This window comes from Canis lupus, chromosome 21 (assembly GCF_011100685.1).
Source record: "Canis lupus familiaris isolate Mischka breed German Shepherd chromosome 21, alternate assembly UU_Cfam_GSD_1.0, whole genome shotgun sequence".
NCBI lineage: Eukaryota > Metazoa > Chordata > Mammalia > Carnivora > Canidae > Canis > Canis lupus.
Window position 1 is genome coordinate 33,835,791 of NC_049242.1, and position 25,184 is coordinate 33,860,974.

At 35.0% G+C, this 25,184-nt stretch overlaps 1 protein-coding gene and 1 long non-coding RNA gene across 3 annotated transcripts in view; one reads left to right on the top strand and one right to left on the bottom strand.

Annotated features, from left to right (window-relative positions):
• The window catches only part of LOC111091555, a 57,211-nt gene extending 35,861 nt beyond the window's left edge, over positions 1-21,350 (top strand). The window contains exons 3-4 of the long non-coding RNA XR_005375737.1: positions 7,141-7,206; positions 21,293-21,350. This is a non-coding gene — a long non-coding RNA (uncharacterized LOC111091555). The remainder of the gene's footprint in view (positions 1-7,140; positions 7,207-21,292) is intronic.
• SBF2 (SET binding factor 2) overlaps positions 1-25,184 on the bottom strand; it is a 454,973-nt gene that overhangs the window by 227,430 nt on the left and 202,359 nt on the right. For both annotated transcript variants that reach the window (XM_038569025.1, XM_038569026.1), the window contains exons 4-6: positions 9,709-9,831; positions 7,919-8,029; positions 6,148-6,253 (exon numbers count right to left, since the gene is read on the bottom strand). In XM_038569025.1, the coding sequence (XP_038424953.1) occupies positions 6,148-6,253; positions 7,919-8,029; positions 9,709-9,831 (340 nt within the window). The remainder of the gene's footprint in view (positions 1-6,147; positions 6,254-7,918; positions 8,030-9,708; positions 9,832-25,184) is intronic.

The following is a 25,184-nucleotide window of genomic DNA, read 5'->3' on the forward strand; positions in this document are numbered from 1 at the left end:
AATCTTGTATAGTTCAATATGTTCCCCTATCTTCTGTGTTTTCTGCAATCAGATTTAATCCCTCTGACAAAACTACAGGTAGTGCTTGGCAAGGCTAGATATGTATCTGTTTGTTTTTCTTCCTGTGATAATCTTGTTGATGCTCAGATCTTCATTTACTAAAGACTGTAAAATGATGATGTTCTAGTACTATATTTTTTATCAATTACTGATAGGATACTTTTTTTTTAAGATTGATTGATTGATTGATTGATTGATTTGAGACATGGGGTAGGGGGGCAAAAATACAGGCAGAGGGAGAAGCAGACTCCATGCAAGGAGCCTGATGTGGAACTCGATCCTGGGTCTCCAGGATCACGCCCCGGGCAGAAGGTGGTGCCAAACGACTGAGCCACCCGGGCTGCCCTTGATAGGATACTTCAAAAAAAAGATAATTTTCTAAATCTACTATTGAGTTACCCTGTGCTACAGTTCATAAAGACAGAATGTTTCATTCTTTTATGATCACTTTTCATGATAACAAATCATTTCCCTGTCATATCCTAAGGCAATAATTTTTTATTTAATATTATTATGAATTCATAGATTTAAAAATATTTGCCAGGGGTGCCTAGGTGGGTCAGTCAGTTAGGTGTCAACTCTTGGTTTTGGTTCAGTCATGATCTCAGGCAGGGTTGTGAAATTGAGCCCCATGTTGGGCTCTGCACTTAGCAGGGAAGTCTACTTGAGATTCTCTTCCTCTTCTTCTGCCCCTGTCCATACATGCTCTCTCTCTCTCTCAAATAAATAAATAAATCTTTAAAAAAAGCTTTTTGATTTAAAAATTTTAAAAATAAAAATATTTGCTGGGTTTCAACTAATTGCAATTATCACCATTTACGGGTGGCTCAGCGGTTTAGCACTACCTTCAGGCCAGGGCCTGATCCTGGAGACCCAGGATTGAGTCCCATGTCGGGCTCCCTGCATGGAGCCAGTTTCTCCCTCTGTCTCTGCGTTTCTCTCTCTCTCTCTCATGAATGAATTTTTTAAAAATTTCTTTTTAAATTATCACCATTTATGAAGCTCAAATTATACCACCATAGATCAATCACAAATCTCTTCAAGGTGGCTCCTGAATTGCTTTGACAAGGCCCTAATAGGTTTTTTTTCTTTATTGAGATATAACTCATATACCATAAAACTCACCCTTATAAAGTATACAGTTCAGGGGCACCTGGGTGGCTCAGTGGTTGAAAATTTGCCCTTGGCTCAGGTTGTGATCCCAGGGTTGTGGGTTCAAGTCCTGTATCAGGCTCCCTACAGGGAGCCTGCTTTTCCCTCTGCCTATGTCACTGCCTCTCTCTGTCTCTCATGAGTAAATAAATGAAATCTTAAAAAAAAAAAAAAAAGTGTATAATTCAGTGGTGTGTAATACAGCTACAAGCTGTAAAACCATCACCAGTCTCTAACTCTGAAACAATTTCATGACCCGAAGAGAAACTCCATTCTCATCAGTCAGTCCATTGTCCCTTCCCCCTAGCTCCTGGCAATCACTAATCTGCTTCCTATCCCCATGGATTTGCCTATTGTAGACATTTCTTATAAATGGAATCATAAAATATATGTCCTTTTAAGTATTACTTCTTTCACTTCACATGTTTTCAAGATTTGTCCATTTGTAGCATATATCAACAATTCATTCCTTTTTATAACTGAATATTATTCCATTATGCAGATATATCACCATTTGTTTATTCATTTATGCATTGATGGGCATTTGGTTTGTTTCCATTTTTTGGCTATTATGAATAATACTGCTATGAATATTCATGTACAAGTTTTTGTATGAATAAACATTTTTATACATTTCCCCTTTTTTAATATTTTATTTATTTGAGAGAAAGAGCAAGAGAGTACAAGCAGGAGGATGGACAGAGGGAGAGGGAGATGCAGGCTCCTCACTGAATAGGAAGCCTGACTTAGGACCCAATTCCAGGACTCTGGGATCATGATCTGAGCCGAAGGCAGATGCTTAACCAACTGAGCCACCCAGGCACTGAATATATGTTTTCAATTCACTTGTATAATTTGAGGTATTTTAACATATATATATGTGTGTATGTGTATATATATATGTGTGTGTGTATACACATATGTGTGTGTGTGTGTGTATATATATATACACACACTGTACACCATCACCACAATCAAGATAATGAACACAAACATCCCAAAGTTCCCTCATATCTCTTTGTAATCCCTCTCTTCACACCCCCAGGGTAGCAAGGGACCTGTTTCTAATACTAGAGATTTGACTGAATTTTCTAGAACTTTATAGAAACCAAATCACACAATATGCATTCTTTTGTGTATGGCTTTTTTAAATTTAGCATAATTATTTTCAAATTAATCCATGCTGTAGCATGTATCAATAATTCATTACTTTGTATTGCTAACTAGTATTCTTAATAGTAGTCTTAATATATGAGAGATTATTTATCCATTACCATCACCATTATCCACTGCCATTGATGGACACTGATCTTGCCCAGCTTTTACTATTATAAAAAAGTGTATATGAACATTCATATACAAGTGTTTTATGGACAATGCTATCATTTTCCTTAGGTAAATGGAGTGAAAGGCTTAGGAATGGGATGGCTGGATTATTTGGTTTATTTAACTTTCATAGAAAGTTAAACTGGGCTCTAATTCACATTCTCATCAGCAGTGAATTAAATTTACAATTCCTCTACAACTTTGCCAATATTCAGGCAGCTCTCTGAAAAGCTGGAATGCTATTTTTCCTCTCCCTCCCTCCCTCCCAAGGGATATGCCCCAAGTTTTGCCCCTTCTCTCAGCTGCAACAGGCAGTGATGGTACAGCAAGCTACCCTTAATTCTTCTTTGTTCTCATTGGCATCCAAACTATGCCAATCCTGTCAGTATTCCGAATGAGGTGAGACAGTCTGACCCTCAGGCAGCCCTCCATAGAGCTGGAAAATTGAATGCATACTCCATTTTTCTCCTTTCCCCTCCCCCAAGGAGAAGCTGCAAGCTGAGGTATCCCCTCTCAGCGCTGAGTTCTGCAGGCATGTGGGAGAGGCTGAGTAAAGCGAAATTGCTCTTCTTACCCATTTTAATGTGTCTGTTCTCAGCTTTGTGATCATCTGGGGTATTGCAAATTTTTAGCTGGATTCTGGAATTCTCATAAAGGTATTTTGGTCAGTATACTATTGTTAAAGCAATGTTTCTGTGGAAGCAAAAGGAGTAGGACTTATTCTGCCATCTTGTGGATGTCACTCCCCAAATTCTCACTCTTGACTGTTTATCTCCTTCAGTATTTTAAGCACAATTGTCTTTTTTAAATATTTTATTTATTTATTTGAGAGATACAGAGAGAGAGCAAGGGCAGGGGGAGAGAGAGTGGTCAAGGGAGAAGGAGAAGCAGACTCCCTGCTGAGCAGGGAGCTGGACATGGACTTGATCCCAGGACCCTGAGATCATGATCTGAGCCAAAGGTAGATACAACAAACTGAGCCACCCAGGTGCCCTTAAGTACAATTATTTTAATATGTGAATCTGGTAACTATCTTCTGGTGACCCTGTGGGTTTTTACATTATCTATGGTTTCTTCTGTATTTCTTTCATATAGGATTAGTCCTCATATTTCTGGTTATTTTTGATTGAGTGATTATTTATTGATTTGATCTTGTAGACATTCTTTAGAGAAGTGAAGGCCTAGAATATGGTTATCTTGTTCCAGAGAGGAAAATTTTTTTTTAAGATTTATTTACTCATGAGAGATTGGGGGGGGGGGGCGGGGCAGAGACGCAGGCAGAGGGAGAAGCAGGCTCCATGCAGGGAGCCCAATGCGAGACTCGATCCAGGGACTCCAGGATCACACCCTGAGCCAAAGGCAGAGGCTAAACTGCTGAGACACCCAGGGATCCCCTCCAGAGAGGAATTTACTTTTGCTTGTACTATATGGCTAGAGACAGTAACATCAAAGATCATGATAATCCATTTCTAGGAACTGAAAGGATTTTAAGTTCCACTTCAGTTCCTCAAGGGACTTTGTGTGGACCTCGTCTACTTGTGATTCACTCATTCCTAGGCTGTCATCCTTTGTAATCCCAAATCAAAGCATGAGAGCCTTATAGAGAAATTTCCCTTGGTAAAACCTGAACTCGGTTTTCTCTCTCCCTATGGGATACCAACAGTGCTGTGATCAGCTTTTCACTTATTTCTTCCAAAATCAGCAGATGCTCTGGGAAAAACTGGTTCCAAATGTCTGGCTCACTTCTCTAGGTTTCCTCCTTTTCTTGGACCATCGTTTTGGCATCTTTACTGCTTCTGATGCTTTCAAGAAGATGATGTTTATATTTATGTAGCTTTTCTAGTAGTCATTGTTAAGAAGGTTAGTCTAAATTATATAGACCACCCTTATAAAGAGAGGTTTGGTTTTACAAATTTATATTTTATCTACAGTAATTTTTCTCAGTGGGAGTGGTACCAATGTTACTGAGGTAAAAACCCTTCTGGTGCATATACATCATGAACAAGAGATATTTAATTTCCCTAGTCCTGGGCACTAAATGCCAGTAATATCCCTTCCCTTCCCCCTTGTCAAATTGTTGTAAAAACACAAAAATATAAGAGGTTTATAAAACACCCATTAAGTTAAAAGGTAGATTATTTTATTTGTGGAGGGGTATACAGTCTCTTCTAAAAGTAAAAAAAGTCATGTGAATAGTGCTTGGCTAAAATCAACTAAGGCAATGGTTAGTACGGACCATGGACAGGCTGCAAAAAGTCCATGAACCCCCTAAAATTTTTCTAAAAGTTATGGAAAGAGTATTTAATCAACAAAATAGTCTTTAGATAATTAAGTGCCACCAGGGAGAGATTATCTATTTCACACATTAAGAAAAAAATAGTTTTAAATTAGGACTTAACTGAAATGACGCAGTGAGTAGTAGAAGATTTCAGAGGGGAGAGAAGAAGGAATAAGTTACATTTTAGTGTTTGAACTCCTGAAGGGAAGCAGACGTAATGGGGGAAAAACTACTACTTTGGGAATAGTATCACCATTAATCTTTATTAGGATACGCTAAAACTCTGTATATTTACATTAATTTCTTTTGAGGCTTTCTAAATTTGACAACTGAAGTCATAACAGAAAAATAAGGATGAGGCCATTAATGAAAAAGGAGTGACAAATTACAGAGCTAAGCAAGAAGCAAAATTCAACATGAGACAGAAGGGAAACAAGAGGGTAGAAGTTTTGTGTAAGGAGCTAATAATTTCATGGAAAAGAATGTGAGCCCTAGGTAAAGGAAGGTTTCAACAAAACTTAAAAAAAGACAAAGACAGATGAAGAACATTGACAAACATGAGACTCAAAGAGAACAGGACACTCCTATTCCAGCACATACAAAGCACAAGTAAGAGGGAAAGTAAATGGGATTCTCTGGCAGCCCTGATTAGAAACGTCTTTACTTTAAAGTTATACTATCCCTTAAATGAAGTACAAGCTGTCCAATGGACAGAGTGCACTTTCTGGTGTCCTCCCTGCAGTTCTTCAACCTTGCCATTGCTATAAAATCAGAGATAAAGTCCTGATCCAGATGATGGATTAGAAGGACAGGACTTTTTGTTCCATCTGACGAGGTTTCTACAAAAGTAATTCATCTAAGGAAAAGCAAAATAGACTATCTATTCATCTTCAAAGCATAAAGAAAATCTGCCTATTTTCTATAGTCTAATTGATTCCAGAGTAAAAGAGGCCAGAGTTCAAACAAATTTTTTTAAAAGATTTTTATTTATTTATTCATAGAGACACAGAGAGAGAGAGAGAGAGGCAGAGAGACAGGCAGAGGGAGAAGCAGGCTCCATGCAGGGAGCCCGACGTGGGATTCGATCCCGGGCCTCCAGGATCACACCCCAGGCTGCAGGCGGCGCTAAACCGCTGCGCCACAGGGGCCGCCCTAGAGTTAAAAATTTTGAAAAAAGAATAAATACCATTTAAGATTAGAACCCACATAATTATATATTTTATATATTAGGTATTTAATCATTAGCTTTTAATTCTCCTGATTCATGTTAGGCAATGTGAGCTTAAAAAAAAATCCACAAGAGGACACTGCCAATGGGAGCAAAGACATACCCAACTGCTGAAACAGGAGAGCCACGCTAGTGCCTGTGACAGGAAGACTATCATGCAAAGGAGTCTGGATCAGCTGTCTATCTCCTGCACCCAAGGAAAACAGCTTCTGCAGAATGGGACAAAAACACACACACAAACATAAATTATTTCTTTTCAGACATTTTCTTAAGACAAAAAAAAAATTCCTTTGAAATTCAAATTCCATTTTTAAAGTTCAAATTTAGAGTTAGTGATAATCCTGTAAGATCCAATTAGGAGATGTCAAGAGTAATAATGTAACCGAAAATATTCAACTTACACTGTGCCCAAATGAACATCGTATAAGAAAATTCAATAATTAGAGAGCTGAAATTTAATAATGATGATATAAAAATCACTGACAATCATACTTATCTAAAAAATAATGTTAGTCAACATTTTTATGCCAATTATATGTCAATAAAACTTGAAGAAACAAAAACTATATAATATGAACCACATATGTAATATTTTAAAATTTCTAGTAGCCACAATAAAAAGTTTTTTCAACTAAAAAATAAATTAACAAAATAAAGTCAGTATAAATCCCATCATGATAAAGGTCCACAAAACAATTCCGCTTTAAAGTTTAGGTCCATTTGTGACCAAACTCACATTTTATATTCTGCCCATGGAGTAGAGGGAGAAGACTGAAAGAGGAGGGAACAGGAAGAAAAAAAAAAGATAAAAACTAAAGAGTAACAGAAGATTCCAGGTTAGACAAAGACAATTAAAAGTCAAAGGGCAAGGGAAAAGGGTGGCAGTTTCAATGGAAGTCTCATCTCTGTCAGACTGAGAATAAACAATGGAGTTTTTAGAGGGCTGTCCTCTTCTATAGTATTACACAAGAATAAGCAGAATAAGTGAACAACGAATCAGTTTTAGGAATTAAGGAAAAGAGACTTTTTAAAAAAAAGTATGGTTCCCTAGAAACACTGAGACATAGAAACTGAGGTTCTTATTTTTCCACTTCAGAGATGAAAATGAAAATCTTAAGACAAACGAGATGAAAAACCCACGATCACTTTGAGAAAGTTTTTTGTAAGTAAAAAAATTTAATGTCTTCCCTTAAGGCTAAATATATGACAAAATCTTGGGGAAATTTTAAGGGATAGATTATACTTTTTGTGAAAGATCTGTGATTCTGGATGATTGTCAACATTATTATTGCTAAAGGTAGCAAACTGAAATAAGAAAAATATGCCCCCTTCTTACAAAGCTTACATGCAAGCTATTCTACACATAACACACAAAATGGTTTTAGGATCATGTATAATTGCTGCTACCCAGGGAAATGAATAAATAAATAAATCTACTCAGAAGTAGTTATAAATGTAATAAAGAATTGTTTTGAGGGTTTTCTTAATGTTATCCCCTAATCTTTATCACTGAAAAAATATTTGATATGTTAATACATAAAGCAGTAAGAAAGGTAGAAAGAATGCATTTTAAATGTTCACCTTAAAAAAAAGTATATTTCCAAGAAAATGTAAACTAGAGTTCAAGTTACACAAAATATGACTTCTAATTATGCTATGTGAAAGGTGAACCCTGAGTTAAAATTAACCTCATGACCTAAGAAAAGAATGGAATCTTGGGTCTCCAGAAGGCAGACCATAGGGACAATGCTTAACTAAGATCCTCTTTAAATGAAATTATTTAAGGAATTTTTTTTTCTTTTCTTCATAAATTAAATTAACTGGAGGAGAGAAGAGGAACAGTCCTGCTTCATCTCCCTTTTCATTCTATTTACCTGAGACCCTCCAGCCGCTGGGACAAGGCATGCACACAGGTTTGCAATGAGACTTTCCAAGGAGACATTCAGACTGTCTACATACACAGTGTAGATCAAACCTAGACAAGCCTGCAAAGAGAAGATGCATGTAGTTTTGTCATGGAAAAAGTATGCATTGAAAACAAATTGCCGTGACATCTGCTCCTAGGGAAATTTCTCTTTGAAGCCAGTAAAAAACTGCCATGGAATAAATTTTAAGCAGCAAATACTATTAAGTTTATTAAATTTTCTTTCTTGACCAGAAGCTCTAAATGAGCTTTTGAGAGGAGTTTATAAAAAGCAGAAATCCGTAATTTGTAAAACAGGTGCTTGCACTCAGATAACCACTTCAGGAAATTTGTAGGGGTTTAAAAACTGTTTTTGTCTCAATTTACTTTGCAAAACTCCAAATTTCAAGATAAAAATTTAGAAAGTTTGTGTTTTTGTGAATCTTATAAATTTGGAACACCTGCTCTACAGAAAAATTTTTGTTAATTATTACAAAGGTTAGCAAAATAGAGATATGATAAATGTTTTAAGCTCAGAGAAAGGTAAATGATAACATGGAAGACAAAATGCAATCTTTATGAATGTTTCAGTTTATTAAAATTTGTGACTGTAAAAAACTAGTATTTGTTAGGTGTTACCCATTATCATTGAAATCTTGACATTAAGTTAATTTTTCTAGAATATATATAGTCTCAACAATATGGAAAAGTTTTCCAGAAATTAGGTATTAAATTCCCAAGTCCTTGGGAAATTTAAGTTAAGATATATTTTATACTTTCCAAAGAGATCTGTGATTTTGGACAATAATCAACATTACTATTACTAAAGGTAGCAACTGAAATAAGAAAAACAAGCCCTCTTCTTTCAAAGCTTAAATGTATTTATAACTAAATAAAATTTTTTCCTTGCATTTGAAAATTCTACATGTCTCAAAAAGGAAAATATCTAGACGTAAACAATATATTTTTTAAGATTTTATTTATTTATTCATGAGAGACACAGAAAGAGAGAGGCATAGACATAGGCAGAGAGAGAAGCAGGCTCCATGCAGGGAGCCCAATGTGGGACTTGATCTCAGGACTCCGGGATCACGCCCTGGGCCGAAGGCAGCCGCTCAACCACTGAGCCACCCAGGCGTCCCAGGAAGTAAGCTATTTTAAAGGTATGTTGGCAGTTAGAACTATCTGAAATTGCAAATATCCGTTCTGTTTACTTAGCCTGGATTTCTCAAAAGAGAATAAATAAAAACACACAAAGTTGGGGTGCCTGGGTGGCTCAGTCAGTTTAGCATCTGCCTTCAGCTTGGGTCATGATCCCACGGTCCTGGGAAAAAGCAGGGAGCCTGCTTCTCCCTCTCCCTCTGCTGTTCTCCCTGCTTGTGTTCGTTCTCTCTCTGTCAAATCAATAAATAAAATCTTTAAAAAAAATACACAAGGTTGTTATGTTACTGAGGCATTTTAAATCTGCTACAGGCAATCATATAATTTCTTATAGATTCATAAATTTGGGGGTCAGTAGCCATGGGATCTATTTTAAAGCAAACACTACATCCTTTAAGTTTAAATACTCACAAATTAACTTATAGATTTATTTCATCCAACATGAACACATTTTTTTTCAGTTCACACTAAATTTATTTTATTGATGAATCCCTAAATCAATTTAAAGACATTTTAAATACAAAATCTTGTTACCATGGTTCACTCAAAATAGATTCACACAATAATACAAATCAATAATGACAACTATGAGTTCTTTACCCTAAAAATTTCTGGATAATCTAATCTGGATACCAACACCAGGCTTTTGGGCGCAAACACTTCTGCAGGCTGAATTAAACCAGACACTTCCACTTCACCTTCAATCTCTTCCTTCTTTGTTCCCTAGAAAAAGATGCACTGTAATCAACTGACAGAATTTTCAAGGCTTATAACTTACACAAAATAGACATATCACACATTTTCATATAATTTACAAAATACAAAATTAATTATATAATATACTTTATAATTTACAAAACTCAAATACATACTTTGACAGGAATCTAAAAAGCAAGTAAGTAGGCAAAGAAATTATAAATGAAGTCATGCTTATTTCACTTTTGAAAAGTTGGTTATACTGCAGATATATACCACAACTTTCTGGGAGCATTTGATTTCTGAGAAAGTACTAGTAATCAAAGGTAAAGAAGATACATTCAAATTATTTTAAATATGATCTGAAAAACTAAAAATGCCACTCACTTAAACGGAAAGTCAGCTTTTAAGAAAAGATCTGTTTTAGAAGGCAGTAATTTTCATTCTTGTTTTTCTAGTGGTCCCAATATTTCAAACAAAAATGACAATCATTTAGGATTCTAAGGCTTGTGCAATGCCCAATCTTAGAAATAAAGCCCCATCAGCTTGAAATTCCTTTTGCTCATAAGCAACAATGTTGATTTTTTGAGAAGAGAAAATATCTTTATACACAAAAACTTTCAGAATATACTTAGTTCCATTCAACTCTACACTTAATAATTGTTAAAATGGTAGATCTTATGTATTTTTTAGCACGGTAAAAACATCTACAATAAAAGACACCTTACATTTCAATTACTAAAAATACTGGTTAATTAAATAAACTCTGAAAACTATTATTCCCATTTATATGTCAACAAATATTCCCTGTGCATCTGTTGTTCCGTAATATTTTATGATACTCTATAAAACTTTTAAGGTGAGAAAAAAAAAGACAAAGCAGTAAAGCATTCAGATTTATTCCTAGACAATCTTCCAAGATGCCAGACATTTTCCCTAACTAGAATCCTCTCCTCTTTCTTTTCCATTAATAAAAGTTCCAGCTCAAAAGTCTATCTTGTTTCCTGAAGCATTTCCTTTACTGATTTTTCTCCTAGTCTTACTTCTCAGCACGGTTCACCAACATATCATATGTCCTCAAACTCATTTCTCCCATCAAATCTCTCCCCAAAATACCACAAAATGCTATATCAATTACCTGCTTGACATCTGCACCTAGATGACTAACAGTTATCTTAAACATGTCCAAAATATAGCTCCAGTCTTTATCCTTGAACTCCATTCCTCCTACAGTATTTTCAATCTCAGTTAATGGAAATCCTATGTTTCCATTTGGCAAATCAAACACTGATGCCTCTCTCTTTCATATCCCCTATCCAAATTGTCAGCAAATTCTGATTACTTACCATGACCACTCTTACCACAATACTATGGGCCACAATCATTCCTTGTCTGGATTATTTTAACAGCCTCTTGCAGTCTCTTACATTCCTCTTTAGCTCCACTTTACTTGCTTGTTGCTCTAAAATGTGTGGGGCAAGTTCCCAGCTAAGGGTCTTTAAGCACTGTTTGTTATTCCTATCCCTAGAATATTCTTTTCACAGATATTCTAATGATAAATTCCCTCATCTCTGTTAGGTCTTCATTCAAGTGACTTCTGCTGTTAAGCCTTCACTGGCACCCTAATCAAAACTACAATTCCTAACATTCTCTATCCTCTTTCCTTGCTTCATTTTTCTCCATGGCACTAGTTCCATCCACCATACTACTCATTTCACTTATCTTGTTTTTTGTTTGTCTGTCTCTTCTGTTAGAATATGCTCACAAAGACCAGGATTTCTGTCTTGTTCATTGGTAATTTCCCACTTACTAATACAAGAGCTGGGCACATGGTTGGTACTTTCTGAATATTTGTTTACTACATACATGCAGGAATGAACTTTCTTGGAATTGTTTCCTGGGTATTTTACTAAGGATGTCTTTTTTCCCCCCACTATAGATGCCAAAAACTGTATTTTCTATCTCCTTTGGCGCTCACATATTTTCTAGTACAGTGAAATATAACCAAGTATTAGATGTCTATGGAATGCACACATCCGAAGGGAACTATCTGTTTACTTTTATATGTGTCATAAGGTCCCTATGCTCTTGAAAGATTTTCATCTGTTACAAAGCAAAAGCTAAAAGGTTGGTTTTTGAAATCCTTAGAAATAATAAAAATGTGATGAATATGAATTTGCCAAAGATTTCCACACATAATGAATCATATTCTTCATAGATTACTAACAAATCTGAAATGACAAAAGAATGACTAAAATTCCTCAAAGAGATAAAGCTATCCATTTTATGAGATTGTGATAAATGCCCTAGAGTACCATTAGAAGCCAACTTGACTAAGTAGATAACCATTTCAAATAAATGACTATTAACCTACTTTGACCAAAACACAAAATACAATGCATTGGTCATTTCTTAAAGCTATTCTTTAACTAAACATTCACTAAATGAAACAGTAATTAACAACAACAAAAAGGGCCAAATATAATGTAAATCAGTATTAAGTAAAAACAATTCCGTGCATCTTTACATGACTTCTTATTACAGAGGCTTTTACTTCATAAATGTACTATAAATCATAAGACATTATTCTTAATTCCAACAGCTCTCCTACAAGAATAAAATGTCACAAATTTAAAGAAAATTCATACTCCTCTATTCAAAGCAAAATGTAGTTTTATGATAAAATTTTTTTATAATCCAAAAACTGTTGTTTAAAATAAGGTTTGGGTCCAAGTCCCTGCTCTGCTGTGTCAGGTATACTTGGACCCAAGCTCGAGCTTGCTAATAAACCCTCGTGTGCTTGAAAAAAAATAAAAATATAAAATAAAATAAAATAAAATAAAATAAAATAAGGTTTGTTCCAGGCCACAGTAATATGGTATTTTTGAATAAAATTTTTCTATAAATAATTTATCCTTTAAGGGAATACTGCCTCTTCTCTCTACCTACTAGAATAGCTTTTGTGTAACAATTAAATGATGATACTGGTCGTATTTGGTTCATATTTTATAATATAGATTCTCACATATTGAAAAGATATGAGAAGCTTAAAAATAAGCAGGAAATTCAAAACAGGCTATGAATGTAATAGGTGCTATAATAATGCTTTGAAATTTAATACTTTATATCAGAAAAATTTCACATATTTATCTCACCAAACAATATCTGCAACCTTTTTATTAACCTAAGATTATTCCTAATTCTAGAAGGTCCCATTAAAGATACAAATCTATCTTTTATAAAGATACAAATTTATCTTAAACACTCTATTGAATTGTCTTACAAGGTCACCTTATCTCTTGTACCTATCACAAGCACGTGCCACAACTTGCCCATTTATAGATTTTTTCCTACCTGTTATTATTATGGACTACATGTGCTATGGGATTCTCGGCTTCCATGTAGTTTACCTTCTATGTAGGTCACAGTCTCTGTGCTTCCATGATATGGGATAAATTAGTACTCACCATATCAATCTGCCCCCAAAACTCTATTGCCCTTTAAACATATCCTGAGACAAAAATGCTAAGAATTCTTAGATTACTGATTTTTATGGGCTGACTCCATAGGCATAATATTCATGAAGTCCATCCTGTTACACAGGTTGAATACGTCAACTTCATCTTTGTTGCATTCTTGATGCTGGATTTTTTTTTTAATTTTTTTTTTATTTATTTATGATAGTTACAGAGAGAGAGAGAGGCAGAGACACAGGCAGAGGGAGAAGCAGGCTCCATGCACCGGGAGCCCGATGTGGGACTCGATCCCGGGTCTCCAGGATCGCGCCCTGGGCCAAAGGCAGGCGCCAAACCGCTGCGCCACCCAGGGATCCCTGATGCTGGGTTCCTATCTCTTACTTTGAAAAAAACTGTTGAATCCAATATCATCTCTGTGTCAGCTCATTTTTCAACAACACTATTTCACACTAAAACTCTTTTTTCAGTATTTCTTTAAACATCCCAGTTAAAAAGGAAGATAAGGGGAGGTGGGTGGCCTGAGTGGCTCAGTCGGTTAAGCCTCTGCCTTCGGCTCAGGTCACGATCCCAGGATCCTGGAATGGAGTCGGCTTCTCCCTCTTCCTCTGCCCCTCCCCTCCACTCATGCTCTCTCTTCCTCTCTCAAATAAAAAAATAAATAAAATCTTAAAAAAAAAGAGGATAAAAGTAATCACAGAAGTAAAAAATTACCAGTTCTATTACATTTCCTTTTTGAAATATAAGCAATTTAATTACAGTGTATCACTATATAAAATTGCCTCAGTTATGCAATTTAAGGACTTTAAAACTTTCCAAAATTGCAAATAAAGGAGTCTAAGTAGTTGCAAAATTCTGTAAGGTCTATAAATCTCCCTGAAAAGCTATTTCTTTTTTTTTTTTTTTTAAGATTTTTTATTTATTTATTCAGAGGGAGAGAGCCAGAGACACAGGCAGCGGGAGAAACAGGCTCCATGCAGGAAGCCCAATGTGGGACTTGATCCCCGGTCTCTAGGATCACACCCTGGGCTGCAGGCAGCACTAAACCGCTGCGCCACCGGGGCTGCCCACTACTTCATTTCTTGCCAAATAATCTGTTAATCATGTTGACATGTCCACATGATAAAACCTGGTTTTGCCTTGCATTGGTCTGGAAAATAATGACCACATGAGAAATACACATATTAGGATAACAAGTCTTCAGACAAATCAGGGCCAATAGTGTTCAGTTAAGAATTGAATTTACCTTTAGGAAAGAGAATATCCAGATATTTTCCCTCTTCAATAGCTTCTGGGTTCTATAGTATTCTGAAGGTAGAACAAATTCATTTGTAGAGCTACTATATTTTCACCCAGTAAGCTTCCTATGTTTAAGTGGTACATAGTCTATAAGTTCTTATTCTGTTAAGATATACTAAGGCAGCATTTCCCAAAGAGTTTTCTGCTGAAAGCTAATAAACACTACTTAGCAAAAAGGTCTTCTAATCAAAGAATTTTGGAAACATTAAGGTAAAGTCAAGTTAAATAGTCTTCTTTACTGCAGGGTTTCTCAGACTTGATATGCAAATATTATTTGTGCAATGCCAAGTAAAGGAGATATAAAATATTTCTCAAACTTACTGGACTAATGAAATCTCTTTATTATAGAACATTTAGAGGATCTAGTGCCCTATGGGACAAACATTGGGAAAGGGTTATCATCTATCTCAAAACACAAAATGTGTGAAATTGAAGTGCATTTATGTTCATAGGTTTTATATCCTTTGGTAAACAGAATACTTATTTCATAAATATTCTAGTTGATATCTTTCACCAATTCTCATATTTCATAAAGTAAGATAAGATTTGAAGATTAGAAAACAGACAAGGCTGCTGGGAGCTAGGTTTCCACATAACTACTCCAGGAAAATATTTAGCATACTTGTGGTCCCTTCTCACTAAGTTTGTTAGGAACTGCTACTCTTAATCAATGGTTTTCAAACTTCAGTGTTCATCAAACCATGCAAGGCTTTTTAAATCAGATTTCTGAGTCCAATTCCTAATGTTTCTGATTCAGTAGGTCTGAGGTGGGAATTTACTTTTCTAACAAGTTCCCCAATGATGCTGATACTGCTGGTTCAGGGATCACACTTTGAGAATCACTGCTCAGGACAAATTAAGATGAAAATATAAAAGAAAATAACAATAACATATACTTTATACTATACTATTGGTATTAATTCATTTATACAAAAATGTTATTAAATACTATTTCCCAGTAAAGAAAACCAGAACTCCTTGGAAAAATGACATTCTAAAAAAAATGTCAGAAAAATGTACAAAATGAGCCTATTCATCTTACTGTGTCGAAGAACAACAGGATCAAAATGAATAAAAATTAGTTGATTCAAACTCCTCAAACACAAAAATCCATTAATTCATAATGACAATTTTTTTTAAGTTGTCACTAGTGACAATGGTTAGGGTTCTAATCTACTATTCTGAACATTTTTTTAAAAAGGAATAATTATTCTTTTCTATCTAAGTGTAATTGCAAAAGTTCTATTTTATAGATGAATTTTATTCAGTTTATAAATACATAAGGAACAGAATGAGGAAATACCATTTTGCAATTCCTACTGAAATAATGTATTTAGGCAATGATCATCAAGAGATACAAAAACAATTAAGTGAAGAATGGCGTTACCCCAAACCTACAAATCGATCTTAACATTATTAAAAATAGAGCAAACAGGGCAGCCCAGGTGGCTCAGCGGTTTAGCGCCACCTTCAGCCCAGGGCGTGATCCTGGAAACCTGGGATGGAGTCCCACATCGGGCTTCCTGCATGGAGCCTGCTTCTCCCTCTGCCTGTGTCTCTGCCTCTCTCTCTCTCTTTCATGAATAAATAAATAAAATCTTAAAAAAAAAAAAAAAAAGAGCAACCAAAAACTAAGCTCCTCTTGATACGATAAAATAGGAAGTACTGCACAATCTTTGAAGTAGTCTTACTTTAAAACCTGAATATGAATCTAATCAAGCCTCTAGATCTAATTATCACTTTATGGAAAATAAACCAAACAGAGGTACAAATTAAATAAAAATATAGGGAATTAATCAGCCAAATCTAGAATGTAGGACATTCCATAGGACAAATGACTCAGTTTCTCCACCACTCCCGAAAGTGGGGCTGTAACAGAAGAAATTTAAGAAATATCAACATTACAATAACTTATTTGGATTCTGATGTAAACAAACTCAGACATTTTTGATACACTAAATTGGATACCAGGTGATATTAAGGCACTATTCAAAATCATAATTAATTTTGTTAAATATTATAATTCTAGATTGATAAGTAAAAGTAAAAACGTCCTTATCAGTTAGAGACACATACTAAAATATCTATAGGTAAAATATGGTGTCTGGGGTTTACTTTTATTTTTTTTAAGATTTTATTTATTTATTCATGAGAGACACACAGAGAGAAAGGCAGAGACACAGGCAGAGGGAGAAGCAGTCTCCACGCAGGGAGCCCGATGTGGGACTCAATCCTGGGACTCCAGGATCATGCCCTGGGCTGAAGGCAGGCGCTAAACTTCTGAGCCACCCAGGGATCCCCCGAGGTTTACTTTTAATTTTTTTTTTGAGGTTTACTTTTAAATGCCTCTTCCTAAAAAATGTACACATAGGTTGCTTCCAAATCTTGGCAGCAAAAATAAAGATGGATATATCTTTTCAAATTAGTGTTTTCAATTTCTTTGGGTAAATACCCAGTAATGGAATTTTTGAAGCATATGGTATTTTTATTTTTAATTTTTTGAGAGATCTCCATACTATTTTTCATAGTGGCTGTACCAGTTTACATTCCTACTAATAGTGCACAAAGATTACCTTTTTCCTAAATCCTCACCAACATGTGCTATTTCTTGTCTTTTTTATTTTAACCTTCTAAGAAGTATAAGGTGATATTTCTCATTATGGTCTTGATTTGCATTTCCCTGGTGATGAGCAATGCTGAGCATCTTTTCATGTGTCTGTTAGCCAACTATATGTCTTCTTTGGGAAAAGGCCTATTTAGGTCCTCTGGGCATTTTTTTCTTTTTGAAGATTTATTTATTTGGAGACAGAGAACAAGCGGGGGAGGTTGGGGTACAGAGGGAGAGAGAGAATCCTGAACCAGACTCCCTGCTAAGCATAGAGCCCAGTGCAGAGCTCAATCCCAGGACCCTGAGTTCATGACCTGAGCAGAAACCAAGAGTCAGAGCAACTTAACCGAACTGAGCTACCCAGGAGCCCCACTCCGTGCATTTTTTATTAAATTGTTTGTTGAAGAGTTTTAAGCAAGGAGGGTAATTTCAATTCTGCTTTGAAAAAAATCGCTCTTGGGACACCTGGGTGGCTCAGTGGTTGAGAATCTGCCTTTGGCTCAGAGCATGATCCGGGAGTTCCAGGATCAAGTCCCACATTGGGATCCCTGAATAGAGCCTGCTTCTCCCTCTGCCTGTGTCTCTGCCTCTCTCTCTCTGTGTGTGTGTGTGACTATCATAAATTAAAAAAAGAAAAGAAAAGAAAAGAAAAGAAAAGAAAAGAAAAGAAAAGAAAAGAAAAGAAAAGAAAAGAAAAGAAAAGAAGAAAAGAAAATAAAAGAAAAAAATCACTCTAATGTTGAATGGAGAATAGTTTGCAAAAGTTGAAATAGGAAGTCATTTTTAGAAGTCTGGTGATTTAGGCAAGATATATAGTAGAGTAGAATGGGAGACAGAAGAAAAGTAGTGATTAAGGATTCAATCTGGAAGTAGAATTGACAGGATTTGCTGATGGCTAGAATGTGAAGGATGAAAAAAGGGGAGATAAGTGGTAACTCTAGGTTTTTTGTTTGAAAACATGGATGGACAGTAATGGTATTTACTGAGGTTAGAAAACTAAAAAGGATACAATTTGGGGCTGGAGATGGAAGAAAGGAATGGAGATGGAATAAAGGAATGGGGAATAATCAGGAAGCAATATGTCTTGCATATTTTAAAAGCTCCATTCCTCTTTCAATCCGTTTTTCCATTATTAGAAGAACAGGACAGCAAGAAGCTAAAGCTCTGTTTATACTTAATCGCTATAAAGTCAATTATGTCTCAATTTTTTAAAAATGGCTATAAAAACAATTTAAAGCTAATCATAAATATGACACAGGAATATACTAAATGCAACAAGTTTAAAAACTAGTAAACAGTAGAAGTGTTAAACATGTATACATTTTTAATATGGAGGAGAAAAGGCCTGGGAAATTATACTCCAAAAAATTTGTATTTTTCTTAGCATTTGTCTTTGGGTCATGGGATTATGGTTGACATTTATGACATAAAAGCACACACATACCTAGTGAAAAATAATTTGCTAAAATGTTTACTCTTGTACTATCTTTATAACAAAAAGTTTAAAGTTTTAAAAGGTAAATAATAATGTATCCATATGTGTTTATTTATTAAACACTTACTAAATGGCTGGCCACATAGCAGGTGTCACAGAAGGATAAAGTGCAATTCTTTGTGTCAGGAAATTTATAATCTAGCTTACGAGCTAAAACCAACACAGGTGAAATAACAGCAAAAAATGCAGAACAATATTGCAACATTTTGAAGTTCATATTTAAAGTGCTTGAGAAACTCTGAGAAGGGAAATCAGGGAGGCCCACAGCAGTGAGCTGGAACTTAAAGGAAAATAGAACAGTCAGAAGGAAAGGGAATAGGAAAAGAAGAAATCCAACAAATCAAAGCATCTAAAGAGGTCAAGTTTAAAAAAGGTGGTATGCTATGTACTTGACCAGTTTGAATTTTACTATATATCTATCCTGCTTATTTCCATTTTCCTAATTTTAACCCTTATATACCTTTTAAAAATATGAGCTAAACACTAAATTTTTATGGTAGGCGTACTTAACTAAAATTTGTTGCCTATGTTCACATTATTAGTAGATAATTTGTAACATTCTTTTTAATATAAAAAGCATAACAATGATAATTTGTAGAAGCTTTAATTTTTGGCATCTTTTATTTCAGTAATTCTTATTGCATATCTTTTTTTAAACACCTTTTACCCTCCAGTTAATATGCAGTGAATAAATCACGGTTAATAAATTAATCATCATAAACTGAAGAATATGGTCACTGGCACTATGTTTCTCATCCTTTATCTCCAAAACATAATTAATTCAAATCAATTGTTAGATAGTACTCAAGAATTCTTTGGTGTATTTTTTTTTTTAAGATTTTTTATTTATTTATTCATGAGAGACACAGAGAGAGAGGCAGAGACATAGGCAGAGGGAGAAGCTCCATGCAAGGAGACCGACGTGGGACTCGATCCCAGGTCTCCAGGATCAGGTCTGGGCTGAAGGCGGCGCTAAACCACTGAGCCACCCGGGCTACCCTCTTTGGTGTATCTTATAAAATTATTAAGAAAATCTAAGGCTGACTTCAAATGTTAACATTATGAGAAATACTATTAAGCTAATTCCTTTCTCTGAAGAAAAAGAAATGAGTACAAACCTTTTTATGAGATAGGGAAACTGCAGGTAAACTTCTTTCTAACAAGGTTAACCAACTCAAAATTAGATTCTCATAAATTCAAGAATATTATTTTGTGAACCACCAAAGTCAACGGACTCTTTTGAAAGTTCTTTTCTGCTATGTGTTGAAATTGGTGAAAAAGATTAGAAATGATAAAATGTTAATTTTTAGATGAAGAAACTAAAATATTAAATTAGTTTTTAGATAAAAAATTATATTTGGTGAGTTATAGGATCACAGAACTTAAGTTTTTAAGTTCATAGTCAAAAAAAATTCATAGTTTAAGTGTAATGTAAATAAAATGTACTTCCCTGGAATCCCTAATTTAGAAGTTTATATGCTGGGCTTGGACTAAGATTCAAGATTTCAGCTTTATTTTCTTAAAGAATAGATGTTGATACTTGAGTGATCATGTAACATGGCATACTGAAACATTCCATAAAGACATAAGACATTTGGTCATATTAGACCTATTGGTCTAAAAAGTTGGCCTTACTCAGATGAGTAAGAATAGTATTCTGTGGATCACAGTTTGGATAGAAAGCTTGTATCTACTATGATCAAAATTAAAATCTATCTTTAAAATCAGATGTAGTTAGGGGTGCCAGGCTGGCTCAGTCAGAAGAGCATCTCTGACTCTTGATCTCAGGGTAGTTAAGTTTGAGTCCCACATTGGGCGTAGAGATTACTTAAAAAATAAAACTTAAAAAAAAAAAGTATTGGTGTGCTGGGTGGCTCAGTCAGTTAAGCACTGTACTTTTGATTTCAGCTCAGGTCATGATCTCAGAGTCATGAGACTGAGCCTGCATTGGGGTCCCTGCTCAGTGGGGAGTCTACCTGAGATTCTTTTCCTCTGCCCCTCATTCTACTCACACTCACGTGCTCCCTCTCTCTCTCTAAGGTGAATAAATCTTTTTTTTTTAAGTATAAAATCAGATGTAGTTAACATGATAGAATAATAAAAGTAATATAGTACAAGAAGTATCTACTTCATTTTACATACAAAGAGTCTCATGCCCGGAGATATGAAATTACTTGCTGTGATATACTGTTCATTCAACATAAAATGAGGATTAATAAGTCAAATCTTCTAACTCTTGGTCTAGTTTTCTTTCCACTGTCTTGAACTCATATACAGACTTTATAAAACATAGGTATTAGTTCAAAGAAACTGTTTAGAAGAGATGACATATGAAAAGCCGAACTATAAATCTAGAAAGATGTTTATACTTTTTTCCATTAAGTATAGCTGCATGTAATAATTCTTGCATTTAAATGAAATAGTAATAACAACATACAGTTCTTGCTGCAGCACTTCTTAGTATAAAACTGTTGAAATTTAAGAAAAGACATTTGATACTGAAGGACTTTGGGAGCCTATTCTCAAATTTTCTCCTGTTGTTTTAATGTCTCAGCATTTTAAGAATATAATACTAATTGGTCATCACTAATTCTTTTTTTTGTTTGTTTTTAGATTTTATTTATTTACTCATGAGAGACACAGAGAGAGCAAGAGGCAGAGACACAGGCAGAGGGAGAAGCAGGCTCCATGCTGGGAGCCCGACGTGGGATTCAATCCCGGGACCCCAGGATCACGCCCTGGGCCGAAGGCAGGCGCTAAACTACTGTGCCACCCAGGGATCCCCCGTCATCACTAATTCAATGAAATGTTCTCCCTACAGCGGACTGTTAAGATACAGCATTCTGCCTATTAAACAGGAAAGGGGAGACAATGGAGAAAAGACCCTTTGACAAAAAGCATAATCTTCACCATTTCTACTATAAAGAGAGCCCTATATGGATATTTGCATATGCTGCAAATTATCAAACTTTAGAATAAACTCAGGATATATGTCCCCCCAATTTTTATCTCTGTCTGAATTATGTTACCTATGCTAGTTTTCATTAGACTCATTTGTTGAATAAGGTCTGAGGATTAGTGTCTAGGATACCATCATGTATAATGTTGATTGTGGAGTACCTGGCTGGCTCAGTAGGTAGAGTGTGTGATTCTTGATCTTGGGGTTGTCAGTTGGAGCTCCATACTGGGTGTGGTGATTACTTAAAAAACAAAGTATTTAAAAACAAAGTATAATGTTGACTGTATTACCACCAGGAAGCCCAGTTCTCACTCTTCTCTATTTATGATTTCTATTCAGTGAAGTAATTACTGATAAAACCTTCCTTGATGGAATCAAAATTATTCCAAAGAGATATTCATCACTGAATATCCTAATATTCGTAATATTGATAAGAAGGGAATTAAATGTCCTTTAGGAGATGGCTTAAATATATTATATCCATATGGTCAATTAGTATGTAGACATTAGAGTTTTAGTTTTTAAAAAACCCTTATTATTGAAACAAAATACATCCATTTTTTTCTATTCTTTTACTTTTTTCCCAATACATTCTAAATCTTCTATAATGAGCACAATTTAGCATTTGATAATCAAGGAGGGAAAAAGAGAAACAAAGAAAAAATGACTAGGCTATTCTACAGATAAATCTACCAAATGTTTTGTGATTTCCTACACTGTTCCAAGTTTCCCCAACAAGAGATCAGTTTAGAAATTCATTTTTATTATTTCATTTTTTCCAGATAAATTGCTCAATCATTTGGAATTGTTGTATTTTACTATGAGCATTTAAATTTATTTTTTCTCACAAAGTGCAATAACTATTTAAATATACTTGTTAAGATGCACAGATTCCATTGATGTGTAATGTTTCCATTGTCAGATATTGATAATAAGTAAGACCAATTACAGTCTTACTTTTGATAATTTTTCTTGAACCAGTAACACATTGATATAATTTCTGTAGCCTTGTAATATATATTTTAGCATTTGATATTGATATTTGGTCTTTGGAGACAGACAAATTCAAGCTTTTTGACTCAGTACCTGAATGTCCCTGGGTTAGTCTTTTAGCCTCATCCATAAAATGGGAATGTTAAAACTTACCAAGTGCTGTTATTGAGAGAATAAAGTAAAATAAACTACCTGTGAATTAAATAAAAGTGCTATAAAACTTTTAGCACAGTGCCTGAACACTAATCAGCCTTCAATGTATCATGAACACAGTAATCTTTTTTTCTATCCATAAGCTTTTTGCAGTCCCGGTAAAAAGCTATTTCCTTTCTATTTCTATTTCTTTTACTCTAAGCTTTCTTTAGCTCTTGTTTTTTTAAATGGCCACTGAGTCCTTTAAACTCTGTTAAGACTTAATCCCACTGCCCTGTCTTTAATTATTAACTTAATCACTGAACTGGTACTTAGCATAGGTACTTATGAGTATCTTTATACTTAAATTTTGGTTTTGCCTCTCACACTAGATTTTTTTTTTAAGATTTTATTTATTTACTCATGAGAGACAGAGAGAGAGAGAGATAGAGAGGCAGAGGCACAGGCAGAGGGAGAAGCAGGCTCCAATGCAGGGAGCCGGATGTGGGACTCGATCCCAGATCTCAGGATCACACCCTGAGCCAAAGGCAGACGCTCAACCACTGAGCCACCCAGGCGTCCCTCTCACACCAGAGTTTAAGCCATTTGAGATGAAGAAACATATCTTATTCCTTCTATGTACCTGTTTCTTTATTCCTCATTTACTTTGAATCATTTCCCCCTCCCATCCTTTGACCATTTATTTGCTGACATACCAAAGTCTTTACTGTGAATTGCATCATTATTATTGGTTCAAAAACACACTTATAAACACATTAAAAAGACTTTAAAAAGATACAACTAAATACAAATTTAGACAGGTCTATCATTTTTTAGATAGGCCATAAAAAGCAACCTTACATCAATCATGTTTTACTCATTACATACAAAGAAATTTACAATCATTTTGTCTAGTTGAATAATTTTGGGAACATGCTTTCAAAAGTTTAATGCAAAGATTTTGCTTGTGATTACTGACAGTGTTACTGTATCCTGGAAAGGTAAGAGCCAACATTTTTATAGTTGCACAATCATACTTTGGATGGTTTGTGTCCCTAAGTTCCTCCTCTTCAGGCTTCCAAATAATGTGTCATAGTATATTTGGTATGAAGTAATTCACACCAAATGAGAATTAAGAAGATCTATTTTTGAACTGATGATATGATCCAGAAATAAAAGAAAAACACATTTTTAAAAAAAGAACATAGTTAACTTCACACCAAAAATGGGAAAAACACTGATGATGACCTAGAAAGGAATATCATCTTAAGTTTTAATATTATTTTCTCAAATTCTACCTCATTGTGCCATTTTGGAGGACCAATTCCAAAAAATATTAACTTTCTGTTATGAGCACAGAAAAGCTATCATATAATTCTGGTGAGTACCTAATTACCTCAGTGCAATTCTATAGGAGCCAGAACTCTTACAGCTTATTTTCATTTTCAAAATCTTGGAAAAACTTTTAGAAGCAGAATCTAACCTTCTGTAAGTTGATTATAAGAACTAAGTAAATCATAATTTTGGTCCACTTAAAATGGAAAATGGGCAAATATTTGAGCTTAAAAGAAAAAAAAGTTTTTAAACATTGATTCCACATACACAAGAACCTACATCTTGGTTTCTAATATTATTCTCCACTCAAATAAGCCAAGGATGCTTGGAAAAATGGTTGATTTCAAGGCCAAGGGTAAGGAAGGAATAAGATGATCCTGGATCACTTATTATGACAAAAAGTTTCAAAAATGCTTTTAAAAATGGTAGGGTCTTAACAAAAGAATACATGAACCAACCTAAAGGGCACAAACCTAGGACTATTTATGCATGAAAACCATTAATTACATAGTACTGAAGAAAAAATAAAGTGGAATAAATAAGTATATAGCTCAGATAGACAAGACACAGGAAAGCTCTTTCTTGCTTATAGTAAAATGTCAACTACTGACTTGTAAAGGTAGGGAGGTGGGAAATAATCATTTTGCAACCATCATAATAAAAATTGGCACAGGCAAGAATCATCACTAACTGGTAAATCTAGGGAGGCATGATTAATGAGTAATAAAATATTTGCACTGTTTTAAAGTGTCTTCCCACAGATTGCTTATTAGTTCCAAGCCAAAATACAGCAACTATAGAATGGAAATATCTGGCAATCACCCGATCAAGTTACCACAATTAACATAATAGATGGATACCATTATAAGAAATACACTTAGTATTTCAAATGTTGGTAGCATTCCAACTCTTGATGTATAACCTGAATCTAAAGATGAGAGACATCAGAAAAAAACACATAATAATGAATATCCTATTAAAAGGGGACAAGAGGGGGATCCCTGGGTGGCTCAGTGGTTTGGCGCCTGCCTTTGGCCCAGGGCGCGATCCTGGAGTCCCGGGATCGAGTCCCGCATCAGGCTCCTG